The sequence below is a fragment of the Molothrus ater genome, chromosome Z (assembly GCF_012460135.2).
Source record: "Molothrus ater isolate BHLD 08-10-18 breed brown headed cowbird chromosome Z, BPBGC_Mater_1.1, whole genome shotgun sequence".
In the NCBI taxonomy this organism is placed as follows: domain Eukaryota; kingdom Metazoa; phylum Chordata; class Aves; order Passeriformes; family Icteridae; genus Molothrus; species Molothrus ater.
Genome location: NC_050511.2, coordinates 34,678,713 through 34,698,257, shown reverse-complemented (window position 1 = coordinate 34,698,257; position 19,545 = coordinate 34,678,713). Strand labels below are relative to the sequence as shown.

At 34.3% G+C, this 19,545-nt stretch overlaps 1 protein-coding gene across 5 annotated transcripts in view; it reads right to left on the bottom strand.

Moving 5' to 3' along the window:
• Window positions 1-1,005: 1,005 nt before the first annotated feature.
• VPS13A (vacuolar protein sorting 13 homolog A) overlaps window positions 1,006-19,545 on the bottom strand; it is a 108,267-nt gene continuing 89,727 nt past the window's right edge. For 3 of the 5 annotated variants that reach the window (XM_054518017.1, XM_036403891.2, XM_054518016.1), the window contains 6 exons: window positions 19,232-19,355; window positions 18,186-18,300; window positions 7,822-7,907; window positions 7,093-7,216; window positions 5,615-5,689; window positions 1,006-3,813 (listed from right to left, as the gene is read on the bottom strand). In XM_054518017.1, the coding sequence (XP_054373992.1) occupies window positions 3,763-3,813; window positions 5,615-5,689; window positions 7,093-7,216; window positions 7,822-7,907; window positions 18,186-18,300; window positions 19,232-19,355 (575 nt within the window). In that variant the 3' untranslated portion in view covers window positions 1,006-3,762. Of the gene's footprint in view, window positions 3,814-5,614; window positions 5,690-7,092; window positions 7,217-7,821; window positions 7,908-15,463; window positions 16,033-18,185; window positions 18,301-19,231; window positions 19,356-19,545 lie in introns of those variants that run through there. The other 2 variants (XM_036403893.2, XM_054518018.1) reach the window with 1 other exon arrangement.

Below are 19,545 nucleotides of genomic sequence, written 5' to 3'. Positions count from 1 at the left end.
TTGGGGGTGCTGTTGGATGAGAAGACGGAAGAAGACCCAGCCAACTGCACTTGCAGGCCAGAAATCCAAATGTATTCTGGGCTGCATCCAAAGCAGTGTGGCCAGCAGGGTGGGGAGAGGATTCTGCCCCTCTATTCAAGTTTCATAGAGTGCACCTGGAGTGCTGTGCCAGCTCTGTGGCTTTCCGTAGAAGACACAGACCTGTTGGAGATGGTCCAGAGGAAGGCCAGGAAGATGGTCTGAGGGCTAGAGCAGCTCTTTTATGAAGGCAGAGTTCAGGAGATTAAGTCTGAGAGGGGCAGATTCTAGGAAGATGATGTAGCAGCCTCATGAACCTAAAGGGGGCCTACAAGAAGGCTCAGGAAGAACTATTGACAAGAGCATGTAGTGACAGGACAAGAGGGAAAAGCTTCAGCCAAAGAGAGTAGGTTTAGATTAAGATATCAGGAGGAAATTCTTTCCTGTGAGGATGGTGAATCACTGCAATAGGTTGCCCCAGCAAGTTGTGCATGCCCCATCCCTGAAGCTGTTCAAGGCCCAGTTAGATGGGGCTCTGAGCAACCTGGTCTAACTGAAAGTGGCCCTGCCCAGAGCAGGGGGACTGGAACTAGGTCATCTGTAATGTCTCTTTCAACCCAAATCATTCCATGATTCTATTGTCTGGCAACATCATTATGTCTTTTTCAATACAGCAACACAGAGGAAAAAAAAAAAACAAAAATCAAGAGCCAAAAACCCCCCATATATCAAAAAAAAAAAAAAAACTTAAAAAGGAACTGATACATGTTAATCCAGTTACTAAAAACTTGTCTTAAAATAATAAACCAAAGGTAAATTCTAAAATCCATAATTCTCTTTTCCTAGGATGGCTGCAAAAGAAGTTTGACCATGTGTTCTCAGAGACAGGATTTGACTTGACCTATGAAATTCTGAGTAATGAATGGTATTATCTGTTAATTAAAGCAGTGCATAAAGAAAACAAGTAATAATCACATTTCAGTCAAATAAAATTCAGTTTCACTTTATTCAAGATTAAGAAGGTGAGGGTAGGGTGGGGGTGGAAACCAAGAGAACCATGCTATGAAAGCCATGCAGCTGAACAAAAAGGAAGCACAACAATCAGACTTACAAATGTTTCACGAATTTCTCAGAGGTAATTGTAACCTTAGCAAACTGAGAACCCAAATGACATTTCTCAAATGTTTTAAGTTTACATAACAGTCATATAGAAGAGGAGCAGTTCTTCAGCATTTCAGTAAAGGCCAAGATACACTTTTAAACACCACAGTGGGCAGAACCAAATGCCTACATTTTAATGTTTATCGAGATCCCCTTTTCTAGTTGCATATACACTTTCAATAAAAATTAACATACCTATTCAGCCTTCTTGTTGAAAAAAATATGCATATTGCAATAAGGAATGAGGCACAGCAGAGTAGACATCTCATACAACCTGCAGTAATCCAGAAAATTACACGATGGCACAAGTCTAAATACCTTTCTCTTCACTCTGGGGTGATACATAGTTAAAGGAGAAAACTGATGTTTGCCAAGAAATGGCAAAATTCTTTCATGACTGTATGGAGAAAGCTTTATTAAAAAAACAAAGTCAAAAGACAAAAGTTATGGACTAGAAAAGGGACCTATAGAAAATCATATTTTCATTACAAGTGGAAACTAAGGGACATGGAAGAGAAGTCCCACACTGACTTGTGGACAGTTCAGATCTTGTCTTAAGGCTTTCAGTTAGAAGAAGATCAAAATATTTTATAGTCTATAAGAAAAATGCCATTCGGGGGGAATTGTTTTGTTTTCCAAAACATCAGCTGTTTAACCACAAATATGCACATTTAAAATAAATCCTTCAACATTAAGAGTTAAATTGCTTTAGCATTACCAAAGACCCAGCTGACATTTGAGAATCAGAATTTGTTGGCAAAATAAATGTAAGAAATAATTAAAATAGAGGCTCTGTGGAGAGAAGATATTTTGAATCAGGTAAATGGAAAAGCTACACACAAATGGAAATGTACAAAGTACACACAAAATGCATTTCAAGTGAAATTTGCAGCAGGTAGTCTGTAAATTCTGGGAATGCAGAGGAGACTACAAACTTTATCAAGAACATTATGAGGCTATAAAATGAACTATCATGCCTAAGACAGAAATCACAGATGAAAAACAAGAGACAGATAAAGAATGGTATTCAGTGCACCTAAAACCACTGCTTATCTAAGGCAAGGTATGGAAGTTTGGCGTGATATAACCTGAGTTAATACTCTTGGTATGTACTTGGTGTACAAAATGATTGGAGTAACACCATCATTGTAATAGCTTTGAATCCCCTTATAATATTTTGATTCCATTTACAATTTATAGGGAAAATTGCAAGATTACCTGTATTTTGCAATTTGCTAAATGGTTACTCAACACCAATGGCAAGACTTATGGTAAATTAAACATCTGCAAATATAGGTTACACGCTAGTTGTTTTAGATTTACAATAACGGAACAATTTGGATACTTCAAGCATCACCAGCAATATTAGAATTCTATCCTGTAGCTATAAATATTCCAAACTATTGTTTGGAAATAATATTTTGGCAGTAGGTGCTTTCTATATGTACAAGATATTTTGAAGACTTTGACATGGGAATTTATGGAAACCTTCATGTAACACTGTATTGTTTCATGTACTTTTTGTATCAACTGCAGTAAACAGCCACTCAACAATACTACAACTACTACATCTAAGAAATAAACAGAATTTGCGACATTCAAGCTAATAAAATGCTGCTGTCTGGGTATGAAACAAAGAAGTTTCATTGGGTAAGAAAAGTTAATAAAAGTAACTGTGACATATTATATTTATTATTTAATATAAATTTGACTCCACTAGTCTTTTGCTTAGCACACAATATTGTGTAATTCAAGGCATTTATATTTGGTATGCAACAGTGCACTTATAACCCCATAAACTCCTTCTTGAGTTGCAAGACTGTTACTAACTTACTATCTAATAGTAGGCTTTTATTAATATTTTTAGTGCAGTTAATTCTCCCCAATACGCATTTTTGTAAACTGTTACATTTTAATAATTGATAGAGGTGCTGCAACATTTCCTTGAGTAGGATATAAAAAAAGTTTACACCAAAAGCCATACTGTACTGTATAAATTAATTGTGACCTGGTCCTTTCATTTACAAAAAGCCCTAGTATTGTCAATTAAGCAGCCACTTGCAACTTCAATTTAAATTCTCAGACCAGTATCCTCCTTCTTATATTTTGAGTTTTAACACTAGTGATTAAGTTAACATTTCCTTTGACAGAGAAATTTGTATTTCAACACAGCCTCAAGTCACATTAAAACCAAAACATAAAGTAACTACTGATTATCAGAATCAAATCGAAACTGCAAGACTTGCTCCAAATACTACCATAAGAATTATTCCAGAGTTTTCAGTTTCAGTATCAAAGGTTAAGACAAACTCACTTTATACTGCTTATATAAAAAATGAAATCTGAAATTCTTACATTAAAAAACAAGCAAACCAAGACAAAACTTGGCAGATTTTTTATCATTACATAATTTTTAATCTAACATCATCTACTTTTCTGACATGGACTGTTCTGATCATAATAAATAATTGGATAAATCTTCCCTCCTTCCTGTTTTTGCTTCTGTTGATGATATTCAAACAGTTCTGTTTGTGAAAGAGGAATTAAAAGGTAGCTGTCAGTGTTCTTCATCTTCTCCATTCATTACAATTTTGGCTGATTCTCTCGTACTTCTTCTAGTTTGGAAAGGATCCACTGTATAAGGAAAAAAAGAAAAAATTAAAATCTTTCTGTGGTACAAAACAGAGAAAGCAGCTGAAAATTGGACTGGTTTTTGTCACTGTCTTTACTACCTGCTCTTTTCCTAACCAAGTTTTAAAACAGTGTTAAAAATTCTTCTGTAGAGTATAAACCCCTGTCTTTCTAACATGAGAATGGAGCCATTTAAGCACCAGTATTCAACATTTGATACTATGTCACATTAAACTTGTTTCCTGGTCTGAATTTCAAGGAGTAAGATTTGAAAAATAAAAGAAGACAACATTTAACCCCCATCCTGGCTCTGCTTTTGTCTACAGCTCTAGACAAATCACAGATGACAACAGAGAAGCAAGGATCACCACAGACAGAAGACAATAACAGGTCGCAGCAGTGTGATTACTTAGGAAAAAAGCTTACAGCAGGTTACTTAGGAAAGAAGCTTTCTTTAACTGTATCTTGTTTCTTTTAAGGAATGTTCATATAAAAGGGAAATTAATTTCCCAAGAGTATTAAAGAAAAAAAAAAGGAGGTTTGGGGGAAGGGGCAGTGAGATGGAAATCTAGAGTAGGACATGAAGTTATATTGAGGGTCTGCCATAAAAGGTGTGCATACCGCTTTGAAGAAAGATGATTGGATTACTACAAATCAGAACCTGTTACTGTATCAGGTTCTATCTCCTCATATGAACATTTGTGTTGGTTTTGTGTTTTTATTTACCTCTCTAGGTAAATAAACACCCCAATATTTTTGTGAAAGGTGTATTCATTTTTCTTACATTTCTTTGCCTTACTTAAGACTTGTGGTATATGTAATATGGTATACTAATTTCACTTTTGGAATAATTCCTGATTTAGCAGGGGCATAGATGGGATTCCTCTCCCAGAGAGACTAATGGATCTCAGCACTGCCCACCCCTGTTCCACACAGCCCAGAAGAAAAAAACCATAAACCTCAGCACTTCCAAAGATTAGAGGCAAGTGAAATTCAGCACAGGGCCCTTACCTTTCTGAGGTAAGAGTTAACTGCTACCATTTACCTGTAACTAGAAACTACCTTCAGAAAGACAAAATCTGATGAGAACCTAAACTGATGAGGAGATGCAAAAGCAACTTAAACTAATAAGAGAATGCAACTTTTGCAAGCTGTCTCAAACCATGATTCCAGGGAACCACACCCCTCTGAAATACGCTGAAGATTCATGCATTTTTTTGGTGAAAATTACTAGCTACACTAGTTAAAAAACAAGGCAGAACTCTGACAAGTAGCTACCTTCTGGTAGCAGATCTGAACTGCTCCTACTGTCTGTTGCAGTCAAAACTAATGATGTCAAAATGAAGATGTCCCAAAAATGTGTATAAAAATAGCTGCAATATCATGTATCACATAAACTACTGGTATTTTTATTAAGGATTTTCTTAAAAAAACCCTGTATTTTAAGGAACACAGCAGTAACACCCAACCCCTGCCCACCACCTAGGAGTACAAATAATTTTGGTCTATTAAAATATACTATTCTAATTCATATTCTAGACTGTTTAGTTTTTGTTAGCACTACTGTTTAATCAATCTTTTGTCAGACTGCTGTAATTCAGAAGATTTATGTCAAGAAAAGTCTCATGTTGGAATTGACTATTTTTGAAATTCAGTACTGAGTAGATTATTGCTATCTCCATGTCTGTAACGGATATGTGGAAATACTGAATTTTAACTATACATAGTTTCAGGTTAAGATTATTTCTGTTACACTTTTTAAGTTAAATTTACCACTATATTTTTAATTGTATTTTGACTTTACCTTAGCATCCTCTGGACTTCTAAAATTAATAATTTTTCCAAATTCTTTGGCATGGAAGACAGACTTAACTCGTTCCTAAAAAAAAAAGCAAAACCAAAACAGTAATTCAAAACTGAAGTTAGCTACTTCAGGCTTTAAGACCACGATGCTATTTACTATCAAGGCAGCTATAATGGTTCAAACAGCCATGTGAACCAAGAAAGGTCATCTGAGTATGTTGGCATCACATGCACATACCCTGAGAGAGACCATTTTCTGCATGAAAGCTCAGTAGGGTGAACACTCCAGCAGTAACAGACTCCCCTTTTTACCATGGAGTCCCTGGATAAGGGCCTATAAACGTGTGTAGGAATGGAAGGGAGATAATGTATATGTGGTAACAAAATCCATTACTCCCCAAGGTTTTAATTTGCAATTCTTCAAGTCATTACTTGAGTGGACATTCCACCAATACTGACTTGCAAGTAGTGGAAACAACGACTTAAGCTTCAGAAAGAAAAACATATGGAGTTATTTGCAAAATACAGTTTTCAATCATAGATTTCAATACAGAGCATACTGCAGACATGTTAATGGATTCTGAAATGACTGCTGTGTAGGGGTAAAGATGGATATGTTATTCAGCATTGTCTGAAATGGCAGAAACGCTAAGAATTATTTCATCCTGTAAAAGTTCACTTGCAGTCAGAAATCCAGTTTGGAGGATTCCAAACCAATATGGCTCTGCCTTTCATGCTCTCTGCAATAGAAACAAATAATCTGAGTGAAAAACTGAATGATGTTTTGCACCATCAAGACTGTCCTGATAACCAAACTGTGTAATTACACATATGCAGTTTATTAAAAACAGAAACAAAATACTGGCAGAGAAACTTACTGAATGAAGTTCAGTTAACTAAGTTCAGTTAACAGATCAGTAAGAATTTAAGATTTTTTGTTAAGAAAGTGCCTCTGTAAATAGCCATTAGTAGTCACCTTTCTCCTTATGTCCTTTGCCAGCTTACCAGGGAAAAGAATTTTAAGGATTTTTTTTAAGGAAGAATTGCAACTAAGAGCAACATTCTTCAATTTGTAGAGAAAGGGAAAATATATTTGTCATTATCGTAAGTTTTGAAGACAATAAAACCTTATTATATGCCCCAGAGAGCATAATAAAAATATTCTGCAATGTTCTGAGCCTTTTGTTATATCAGCATTTTTCTGACTATGAATATACCATCAACTGGGGCATACAAACAAAAAATTCCTACAGCTCAAGGAAAAATCTCATCTGCAAAGACCAAGTCACTATGCTGCTTAAAACAGTCAGAGACTAGTTATCTGAGGAGTTCACTCATGACAAGTTTCAACTCCTTTCTCTGAGTACATCTCAAATACAAAGGAGATCAAGAACTCAGAGGAGAGTGAGCAGAAATTCAAAGTTCCATTTCATAAACAGTAACAAAGAAAGAGAAAAAAACATGCCACGAGTAACGTACCTTGGCTTCAATGCGCAATCTTCGACCATCAACGATGAATGGTTCTTTGGTAAATTCATCATAAGTGTATTGCCATTCACATGTCAGCTGTCCAAATGCCCCCTTTGTCACAAATAACACACCACTAGGCACCAGAAAATAAAAGTAGTTTTAAAAATTAATGTAAAAACACTTAGAAGTTGTCATGTTACCCATTCTCTACTGAATTAATTTGTCATTGCAAAATAGGTTTCATCTCATGATCTCTAACTACACAGCACACTTTCCAAAAGAGTGAATTTTGAAACTCCCTCTTACATTTAAAAGACTGTGTTTCATAGCAAAACTGTAACACTATTTCAAACTATTTGAGAAGGATGCCCCATACTCTACTGCTAGATATTGACTGTTCCTATATTATCCTTTATTTCTTTCAATACACCTTTGTAAGTGAATCCCATAGTTCAGGTAATTTTAGCCTAACCCAGTTTATAACAAATCCTTCTCAGCTAAAGCAATCTTAAAATCAGTACTTCTTTCCCTTCTTAAATAGAAGAGAAATAACACTGAATACTCTCCTACTACAAACAATGACATTGTTGAAGATTATTACCAGCACACTAGGCGTGCCTTCCCCATTATTTTGTCTACATATATGGTGACAGCGCAGTTATTGATCAGCAATCATCAATGCATGCACATTTTTATGATTGTTTTAAGTACATATTATTCAGAGTCAAAACTGTTTACCTTTTTGTTACCATTAACAGATCTGTACTGTTGACCATAGCATGTGCAATATATCTGAGTTTTGCAAATCTTCCATTTTCAATTTTCTAAAAGAGATAGAAGTTTTATAGCTTTGAATATGCTAGCAATGTACTAATTTTGTGCATAAACGTTATTTATGCTCCAAAAATATAAATTGTAACAAAGCACAAAGCATAGACTTTTAAATAAAAGGCTACTTTCATTAAGTCAAAATATAACTAACATCTGTAATAGCTAATGTTCATAACTACTTGGTTAGAGTTAATACATCTATGTAAATAAAACCCAATCCTAACCAAAACTGACAAGGAATAATGTAACTTCTCTAAAAATGTCAGGACTCCATCTTCTACATACTTTTGATATACACAGAACTTCTGCTAACTAATACATTTCTGAGACAATAAACAAAATAAAGATTCCTTTCTGACTTTATTGCATTGCCTCCAAAACACTAATTAACCCTGAGAATAACTCTATACCTAGCTGTATATAAGCACCATTAATTATCATGTAGACAGTGGGACTAACAATAATGCACTTGAGGTAGTACTTAGCATTCCTCTACATTATTTTGTTTACTCATTAACTAAACCATTTCCTAAATGAATGTGAATACTGTAGCAGAATACTTCTAATGAGCAATATATTTAAAATATTGATGACAGTAGATAAGTATTTTTTTAAAAACAGAAGCCCTGTACCTCTCACATGACTTGGCAACCATTGGATATCTGACTTCCTGAGCAGCGAGTGATTAAACTAGTGGTCGAATTAATATTGCTGCATCTTGGTTGGGAATAGCAACACAATTGCTTGCATGCTTCCCAGCTGTTACAACTTGGAAGCAACACCAGATTAGAACAAACTAGTATGATTCAATAAAGTTTTAACTACAAATATACAGCTTCAGATAAGTATGCAAAAGTTTTTAAAATATCTAGATTGGTTCTGAAAACAGTTAAGAAAGTAAAGTCCTTCAATATGTGTTCCCCAACACAGTAAAATGATGAAGACATTTAATTAGTGTAAAAAACTTCAAATTTGACTGTGTGGATAATTCCACTTGCACAGACTTTTCAAAAATTATCTCTTCCCCAAAGATACTGATTCTTTCGCGACTAAAAAGCATGAATATTTGAGTAGCAGGTTATCCTAAGGAGAGCTTTTGAAAAAGCTCTTAGAAATTTCCAATTATTCCTCTTCCCCCATCTCTTTCAGGCTACAAAATCACAGCTATTGGTCACACACCTACTTACATAAGTCGCTGCTTGCATTTATTGCTGCGAGAGCTAGTGTCAGGAGCAGGACGAATTCCACAAGAAGAATGGCATAAAAAAATGAGGAACTAAGGGCTTGGAAAATAAACTTTTTTTTTTTAATTTTTGGAAACATCTTATTCAAGTTTTATCAAGGTGTTGTTCTGCCTCTGAAATGTGTATCTCCCTGCCTCTTGTATTAGAAGCTTAGACATAAATAAATAAATAACTGAAAAAACCTCTCTAAAAGGTAGCCCCTGCTACATTCCAGTACATAACACGCTGGATGGTTAGAAGACAAAGGAGGCTGTATGGACAGACCATGGACAGCATGAATAGGATACATGATCCACAGGTCAGCCTACTGGTCTAGGTCTGTGAACTGATGGCCTTTCATTAGTGGCCTAGAAAGAAAGACAGGGAAATGGAAGAGAGGACTAACAAGAACTTAAAGAAACGTGTGGGAAGAGCAAGGGTGGTTCAGAATACGTATAAAATACACTTCACTTAACTGTAAGACACTTTGACAATGACACAAATTACTCTTACTGACCAAACATACAAATATCACACAGAATAACCAGTATCTCTGTTCTATTCAAAGTGTACATAAAAGCATTTAGCAATTTAGCCTTATTAGGATGGAGAAGATTTCCCATGTTGGAGAAAAGAACCTTCTTATGCTTTGCACAGCATAGAAGTAAGGCTCTCAATCCAAATATTAATCCCATTTAAGTGGGACTTAGGAAAGGAGGGTTACCTTTTTATATTTTCTGATTAGATTACTAGCTAATTTTCAACTAGTCAAGTCCCCCTGCTGTAATTTTCTCAGCTTACAGTAAGAGATTGGGAATTGTGAAAATTATTATGCAAGTACAGTACTTAATTATTACACAAGCAATAACTTTAAACAAAAGCTAAACATATACCAAACATATTTAAACATATACCAAATTCTACAAAAAGTGTTTAATTCTATGAGATTTCCAAACATGTGACTTGTGGAGAACAAAAACATTGTTGCCATGTGGCACACACTGAGATAACTAGCCCTCGTTAGCTATAAGTCAAAAATCATAAACTAACTGTGTTTTATAGTTTTGTAGACAACAGGAGTTAATTGGGAAATAAAACACAAGGAAATGCTGCACAGACTATTTATAAAGGGAACAAACACTTGCTAAGCAGTAACTACTTTTAAATTTTCTGCCTTTGTATTTTTCTACCTTTTATTTCCAATCTTCATCCTTGTTAACATTAGACTTTCACCTATTCATTGGGAATACATCATAGAGGGAGACTGCTGACAATTATTGTAACAAGCTCACTACTGCACTCTGCTACCGAAGTGCCTTATACCACTCAAACATAAAACAATATATAATTGATCACTCAATACAGATGCATAAATAGTTCTTAAAGCTTTTATGGTATGTAGCTATTGTTTGGAGAAAGACAGCAACTTGGACCACTGTTTGGTGATGGAAAACTATGAAAAGTAACATTAATCAGTCATTCTTTGTTCACTGTTATTTTCAACATTGGAAGAAAACACATACAAATCTTTAAAATGCAATGTCTGTATTTCAAATTAAAAACATTTTAATCACCTGCTTAAGTATGTGCAAATCTATTAAAAAAATAACACTCCAGAAGCTGTAAAGCATGAAGTAACACAATAAGAGATCCCCTCCTTTGCAAATTCTTACCTGCAGTACAATTACTCAAATGTCACTGCAATAATCTAACAGTAAAAGTGATCAGTTATGCATATATATGCAAATATGCTCAATGTCTTAAAAGTGGTATCTCTGCACCTGGAGAGATTCCTAATCACACCACACCTTCTTAATGTAATGAGAAGCAAGCCAAGAGGCCTTTGATAAAGTTAGAAATGATACAGAGCAACATTAAGTAGTGGAGACAAAAATTAAAATCCCCTGGTAATAGTTCTAAAAATAGTTGGTAATAGTTCTAAAAAATACCAGTAGTATGTGTGATACGTAAGTCAGAATGTTTGACAACCTTCTTGAACTCACTCAGATGAAATAGTATGTAAAAAAATACTGAAAAGGCTGTTACTGCTTAAAAAGTGGTTGGAAATCTGTTCTCTCTTGATGTTCAAATTAACTTTCATCTGGACTACCAGCGTATTTCCCTATGAACTGGTTACTGTCCAAATGTGTGAATTCTGAAGGCAATCCACTGTCGTTGCTAGACACTCCAACCCTGAATGCATCTTTCAGCTCAAATTACAAGGTAACTTTTTCAAAAGCTATAGAATTGCTAATTTCTGCAGGCTAACCTGGTATTATTATTATCTATCCAGTCTTCCTCACAGAAACATTTAAAAGTTCTAACCAGTTCCTAAGTGACTTCATAGATGTAGCTTGAATGAGCGTGAAAAAAAGGGGAAAAACTGTTAAATAAAAAGTAACATGTAAAACATTAATTTTTCGCCATGCAAAATTCTTTCATCATTTATGAATAATAACCACCAATAATCCTTTATTACCTACTTCCTCTTTCAATTATCCTAATGTGCAATGTCATTATACAAAACACAAAGCAATGTGCAATGTCCATGATGTGTTAGTATCGGTATTCAGATTCCATTTAGCCATGCTGAACATTAACTCCCAAATCCACCTGGTTTTTATTAAAATCAGTGGGAATCTGCGGTCATAGTTAACATTTAAATCTAAGGCCACAGCCAAGACAATAAAAATTAGGACAGCAGCTTTTTTTCAGAATGCAAAATTTCTATTTCACAGCAGAAATATAAATTGCCTATGATGACTGGCAGAATTATCTTAATAAATTTTTGATCTGAATACACAGGAGAATTTGTTTGAGCAGCTGAGATGGAGAAACCATACTGATCTACACTTTCATCATGATGACCACATCTAGACGTTCTGTTTCCTGCCAATACAACCACAACTCTTGGATTCATACCATTTGAAGCATGACACATCAGCAGGGAAATTAAAGAATATTGTCTTTACGCTTCAGTCACAATCAAGTAAAAATGAAATTGCGTAATGCAGGCTTCCATATTCCTCTGGAACAATCAGTGTCAACGGGTTTCAGACAGGTTCCCATAACTGTCTTCTATTTGGGGTTAGGCAATGGCTCTGTAATAGTACCCAAATTTTGCATATTTAAGTGGTAAGGATCCTGCTTTTTCCTTTAACCTAGACAGACAAGGTTTTCCAGAGCAGGACAGATCTTGACATCTGTGAGTGAGTAAAGGGACCAGCAAGCTAGACAGCATTAATGAATACCTGGTAAGAGTCTGGACAATGTCAATTAAAAATGAAGTTATTTTGAACTTCATAAAGAATGTAATTTTGCAAAGTGAAACCTCAGTTTTAGGGTACTTCAGGACATGGATATTTATGTTTTGATTTGAAATCAAGCCCAAGAACAGTGAGGGAAAGACAGCAAGAATTAGCATGACACTTTTCCGACTACTCAGATGTTCTTCCTGGCAGACCAAAGTGTGAATGCTAAGTAACAAGGGGCTGCTCAAATAATTTCAACATCCTACCTGATACGAAACTCAAGACCAAAAAGAATCACTAAACCAAAAGCTGAACACCTCCAATACAAGAGGATATGGTAATGAAGCACAGCTTTGAAGGACTGTCTTCTCTGGAGCAACATAATTGTGCAGCAACCTTATACAACACAGTATAAGCATCATCACAAACTCACTAGTTATAAAAGAAAATTAAAAATAATAATAACAAAAATATTTTGCATGTTTTGAAGTTGGGCAGACATTGACACAGAGAACCACTGACTGCACAGCGCAACTGCTAATGACTCAGCTTCAAAAGCACAAAACCATTCTTTCAGCTTTATTTCCTGGCAGGCCAAGACCTCACACATCTGTTGCTTCTGGAAATAACTAATAACAATTGATGCATAAACAGTCTATTAAATGAATCCTCAAAACAGTCGAAAGTATCCCCTGGCACTGACCTATGCCTACAGAGCATCTTGAGAAAACCAGACCACCAGAGAGGCCTGAACAAAAGGGATATACTGGATGACATCAAAGGTAAAGAGCACAGCCAGTTATTCACCTCAGCAAGGAGGAAGTTATACAAGTAATTGTAAGAGTAAAACTGAACTCTTGGGAAAAGCTGCATTGTCAATTTGTCAACAGCACAAAATTTAGCAATCTGAGACAAAAGGAGGACACTTGGACTTGGAATTTTCAGGGACACGCTGAAATGTATGGACTTCAAATTCAGTTCAACAGTTAAAAGGAATGGGATGGCGGAATTATGTAGCCAAAAGTTCAACTGTTAAAATACATTAAATTAAAGAAAAAAAAATTGAAAATGAGGTCTCTCTTTTTTGCTACGATATTTTAAATCTCCTCTAAATGTTTCAGTGTTTTTGTTTTAGTTCTGGGGATTCTTCCATCCTGAAAGAACATCAGTTTCTGCTATTAGTTTTCATAGTTTTTGTCCCAAGACCTAAAGAGAAAGTAAGTATCCCAGACAGTAAAATTTCTTGTTTTCCCAAATCCCCATATCCACAGATCCAATTTATTTCTTTTTCTATGTATGTTCAGAGAAGCCTAGACTCAAGAGAGAAACAAGTAAAATACTTGCACAAAATTACTATATTTTCTATTAAAACAAAAACTTCAAAAATAGAAAAATAGAACTATACCAAAGAGACAAAATATTCTAGGGCATATAATCATATTTGCAAACTCCAACTGGAGTTGTTCATTTTGTTGGGCTTTTTTTTTATTTAGCATTCTACAACCTTTTAATCTAGCAAGTAAAGAACAAATTCATTTATACTGCACTGTAACTTGAATTAGTAATATCTGACCCAGAAATATTACCATTCATGTACTAATTTTGCCTCCATGTTCTGCAGAAACTTGTAGGATTTTAAGTGAAAAAAATTTAAAACCTAGGTCAATTTTTGGGGCAAAAATTATGACATTTCTAATGCATTTTCTAGCAAGATTGGTCATTCCAAAAGAAAAACAATTTTATAGGATAAAAAACCAAATTGCAGTAAAGCAGCACAAAGGAAAAAGATAACGTTAAGTAACATTATTCCAAATTTTCAAAACCTAGCAAAGTTAATTAAATGTCACAGGAACCTTTCCATTATGTTACACCTAACAATTTCCTCAACTTTTTGACATCATGTGTCTTTTTTCAGAACTGAAGAGCAAAATTATTTCTTTCTTCAAAGTAGATTTATACCTGAAATATTCAAAATCCTTTCCACAATGTTTCAGGCAGTAACACACTGCAATGGAGCCTTTCATTTGTTTCTGCAAGGCATCCTTTTGAGGCGACAGCATTACAAAACAAATAGGAACACATGACCTGTAGCACTCATAAGCATCAGCAATTTCAGCTAAAACCATCTCCCAAAATTAGTTTGTCCCCCTTTTTCTCTGTGACATTAAGCGCAAAGGGTAACTGCCCAAGAGATCACCTTAAATAGCAGTTTTTGAATGCACAGTGCCAGAATAAGCAATCTTAACAATTTTAAGGGTTCTTCCCCCAGAGTTTTGATAAATGGAAGCCAATAGACAATGAAAGACATAACATTACCACATTGAATATGCAAACATTTCAGAAGTTCTTACTGTTTCAGTGCAATGCCAACTGCCCAGACAGTGGCAGAATTAATTTGCATTATAATACAGGTTCAGAATTATCTATTACAAGGTATCTTTAAAGTGCAACACAAAAATCTGAATTTAGTAACAAACCACAAAAAAAGAACAAGAAAACTGAGCAAGCATTTCCGTGAATATAGAATAAATACCTTTTTAAGAAACCAGAAACTTGTAAAGGTATTTGGTAGAATTTATAATACCAAATTGTAGTCGATCAGTGTTCACACTTTCCCCTCATCCCCCAATGTCTAGGTAAATAAAAAACTAAACACTTTTGCATATTATGTATGTTTTATTACACAATGTATTGTAGAACTTCTGGTATTTTTTTTACATCTGTCTGTGGTTTTTACACAGAGTTTAGTTCTGGAGCAGATTTTTTACTTTTTTTTGTTGCTATGAAAATAAAAATATTGACTTACAAAACAAATAATTTGTAGTCAAAATAAAAACCAAAATAAACTGTTATTTCACATGTTTAAGGATACCAAAAGCTACGCAAATTCAGTATTAAAAACTATGGTAAAACAAATGATAAATAAGAAACTAAAAGTTTATGATAACATTTCTTGAAAAATGTATGTATTTTATATATTAAATACCTTTATAAGCCATTTAGTGGTCTTACACTACCTAGTTCCAAGAAACATGAGAAATAATGTTGGAACAGAACAGATGAATCCATTTTAGATATACTTTAGACATGTTTATTGTTAAGAAGAAAAGCAGACAAAATACTTTTGAAAGAGTAATTGAATAAACAGTCAAACAGCATTTTAACACCAATAAGGACTGTACAAATCAGTAAAGTTTTACTAAACACATTTAAAGCAATAGTAAATAAACCCTGTTAAACACTTATATAAATGCAAAAAACATTAAACACAGCTGATAAAATACATCTGGAAACAAACTCTAAGTCATGGTATTACTTATTTCTTCATATTATTCAATACTATTTTACCTAATGTCTGGGTTTATCTGTAAGACTATCTTTATTATATTATTTGCTTGTTTGCCTAGCACTCATCATCACACATTTTATTATCCCCATATTTTTTTCACAGTTTAAAAAAGTAAGAATTTAGTATCACAAAACCCCGATTTCTCAGCGGGAATTATAGCAGCAACATTTAAAACTTAAAGGTCAAAAGAATGTGACAAAGGCCATGTATATCTGTTACAATTCACATTATCCTAACTCTCATCATCATCACTACTACTGTGAGCCACAGTCCACTCTTTGTAGGCCTGCCTTTTCTGAAAGCATGGTAAGGGAAGAAGAAAGCAGAAGTATTAGTTTAAAAGTACTAGTTTGCCTGGCAAGTTTGTTAATTAAAGCAAAATAAAACCACAGAAAACAGAAATTCAGATGTGACAGCCTAAGTGTAGGGCACAGTATGAGCACACAAAATACCCTATTTCCTTTGATCAGCATATACAATCTCTAAATCACCAAAAGAAGTTTTATTCCAACCTAATCCTGCAATCTGTTGAAAAGCTACAACACAGTGGCCACTGTGTGACCAGTCAGCTGTATGCAAAGAAGCATTGCAAAAGGGGAGAGAAATCTTTTTATCCATAAGAAAATATTATTTTATTCAAACTCTTTGAAATAGTGGACATGCAACACACTGAGTCTCATGCAAAACAAAGTAACAGCTCTAGAATCACAAACACTAAGAACCAAAAACATTAGTATACTTAAGGGTAAAATTAAAACACCAAATATCCTATAGCAGAATTTAATGACTGGGGAAAAAATGCAAATCTCTATTTTCTTATTTGACTACCTATAGGAAGACCTGTCTACTCTGCTTGGAGCTCTGAAAATATTTCTTCAAGAGCAATTATGCCTTAGAATCATCAATAGCAAAACTAATAAGAAGCTACCAATCCTTCAGTTTTACCTACATTCAAATGGTGGCTCAAATCACGAAATATCAAAGGCATTACATTATTAAGGCCATGTCTTAATGTATTTTAATTTCTATAATGGAAGCTACTGTACTTGGCCATACAATACAGAAAAATTGAAATTACAAGTTACCTGGCAGATTTTTGTAAAGGTTTCTCAGAAAAAAACCCAAAATATAAAAACGTACAAATCTAAGAAGCAGAAGCAATGTAAACTCAGCTCATTAGAGCTGACTGTTTGCTAGCATTTATTTTAGCAATATATTTTAAAACACACAAGGGGATGCTTGAAAATTTTCTTAACAAGAAGAGGATAAAGGTTAGTAACAAATTTATGTTATCCATCCGTAGTAGCTTCTAACTAGCAGAGGGCAGAGGGTAGTTAAGGCTTAATGACACCAGTTATAAATTGGAGAGCATAGGTTAAAGCCATCTCATTTACAAGAAAGGCACGGGTATAGTATTTATTATCAAAGCACTTTCACAGTTGGCTGAACTACATGACCAGTGAATGGAACAATGAAGGTAGCTAAGGAATCCCCAACAGATCAATCCTGTTTTACCAGAAAATGAATGACAAACTAATGTAATGCAGGAGAAACCGAAACAAGAGTGGAACTCAACATGGAACAAACAGCTGTAGCAATAGTCAAAATTAGTCATAAAATGCTCTCCAAAGGCTACTACCTTCTCATTTACTTCTCCAGAAAGGTTATTCTGGTACAATATTTTTGTAGCACTGTTAATCCTTCCATGCATATTTTTAAAATTCTGTTTAAATTTATGCAATCACTAATTGCTACTTTATTTGTTATGGCTGAACATTTCTAGAAAGAAGTTTTATTTCTAACAAAAACAAAAAACAGAAACTCAGTAAGCTGTGTGTGTCACAACTGAAATTACTTTCCTTTCTGAGTGGAATTTTTGAGTCAAATTTGCTTAAATGGCAGACGAATCATTAAAAAGTGAGGGCTGTTCAGCATATACTTCCTGCAAACAGTATTCAATTTCAGAACTGTTTATGTTCTTTCAAAGGCTTCAGTATGACATAAATACAACTATTTCTAGTGTCTTAAAAGTGTCTTTAAAATGCTGTTTTACACAAAATTGAGACTTAAAAGTCATCATTTAAGCTACGTATTATAAAATTACTCAAAAAACTATGTGTATTTATCAACCATTTTCACAAAAAAAAAAATAAATTTAAAGGCATAAAACTTTTCATTTGCACATACAGACCTTTTTCTTTGTTCAGAATGCTCTGTGCATAAACTTTTATAGATATACTGATCTACTTTATGGTGTCTCCCTCAAAAATTGTACCACAGCAGCCAAATCCCCAGTGTGGTTACGTGTGTAAGAAATTAAATTCTTGGCTACTGAGTGACTAGGAAAGCAGTGAATGGGAATTTAGGAAGAGAGAAATTCTAAAGCATTTATTTCTATGCAAGATGAGTTTAAATTTATGTCAAAAATTTATCTTTCATTTTCTTCACCTGTAACATTTGACTTCCAGTTCCATCTCTTAATCTGTAAGGTCTAATAACTCCATCTTCACCAAAGAAGCGAGGTGGTCGCAGGCTTATCACATCTTCTGATGAATCTGCAACCCTGACAAAGCAGAAAATTTAAGATACATATCAATATTTCTACTCAACTATACTATTTAGCTAAGGAACGAAATTATTTTGTATACAATTCAAGTACTCGTATAACAACTATTGCTGTCTATATATGCGCTTTGGCATACTAACAGACATTATGGAAATCTATTTTCAAGAATAACAATTATCAAATTAGATGGCACAGAGCAGCACATATCTGCAAATATCTAATTAGTGTCTAACTACTGCACTTCAAAACTTCAAAAGTAAAGGCACCTGTACCACATAGAATAGAACTGTACCATATTTCTCTGATATTCTTATTGAATTTCTCTGCCAAAAAACTTGAACAGGAAAACAAGAGACTGGCATTCTTATGGTAACAGAAGTGATCCAACTCACTAAGAACAGGGCCACTGAACAATTGTATTTAAAGATACCAAGTGCCTCTTCAAAACTGTCTCCTCCTTTATTGCACATAACAGTGGAGAATAATCTTCATCAATGAATTTATTAAAGTGAGACTTTATTAATATTTAAATATTAGCCACAATATTTAAATGTAGTCTTAACATAGTTCTGAGACTGGCATCATCTAGTGATCTTGGAACTAATTTCATAAAGGAGTAATAATATATAAAGTAACTGAACATATCTAAGAAGTCCTTTTTTTCCTGCTTATTTGGGGCAAAAGTTAAAAATCATCAGCTGAAGGAAGTCTGATTGCTGAGACATTTAAACTAGTTTTTGTCAGTAATGCTACAAATAGCTGAGATTTGTGTCTGTAGTTTTTCAATTATATCAAGTGTGTATTTTGTTAAAAAGCCACCTATTTATTATGCAAATAACATAGAAGTGATATGAAGACACAAGGTACTACTAGTATTACTATTGTGTCTTTCATGCCATATGATATTCTGTACACTTATTTTACTTACTTTTTAATACCCTGAAATGTGCTGCTTGCCATATCTATGATTCCACCAGTGGGCCTAGCTACTGCTCCAACTAAGCCTTTTCCAACACCTTTGAAAAAACCGGCTGCTCCTTCTTCCTGAGCTCCTAAAAGCATTAAAAGGAGTAAATCATTATAAACCACAGAATTTCTCTTAAAACCTTAACAAGTTTTATTACCATTTAATTACAAATCTTATTTGATACACAACTACGTAGTCTCCACACAAAGTTCATGTAAACATTTAAACTGTAAGTCAGTAGAAATATAAAATCTTGACAAAGAGTTTTATAACTC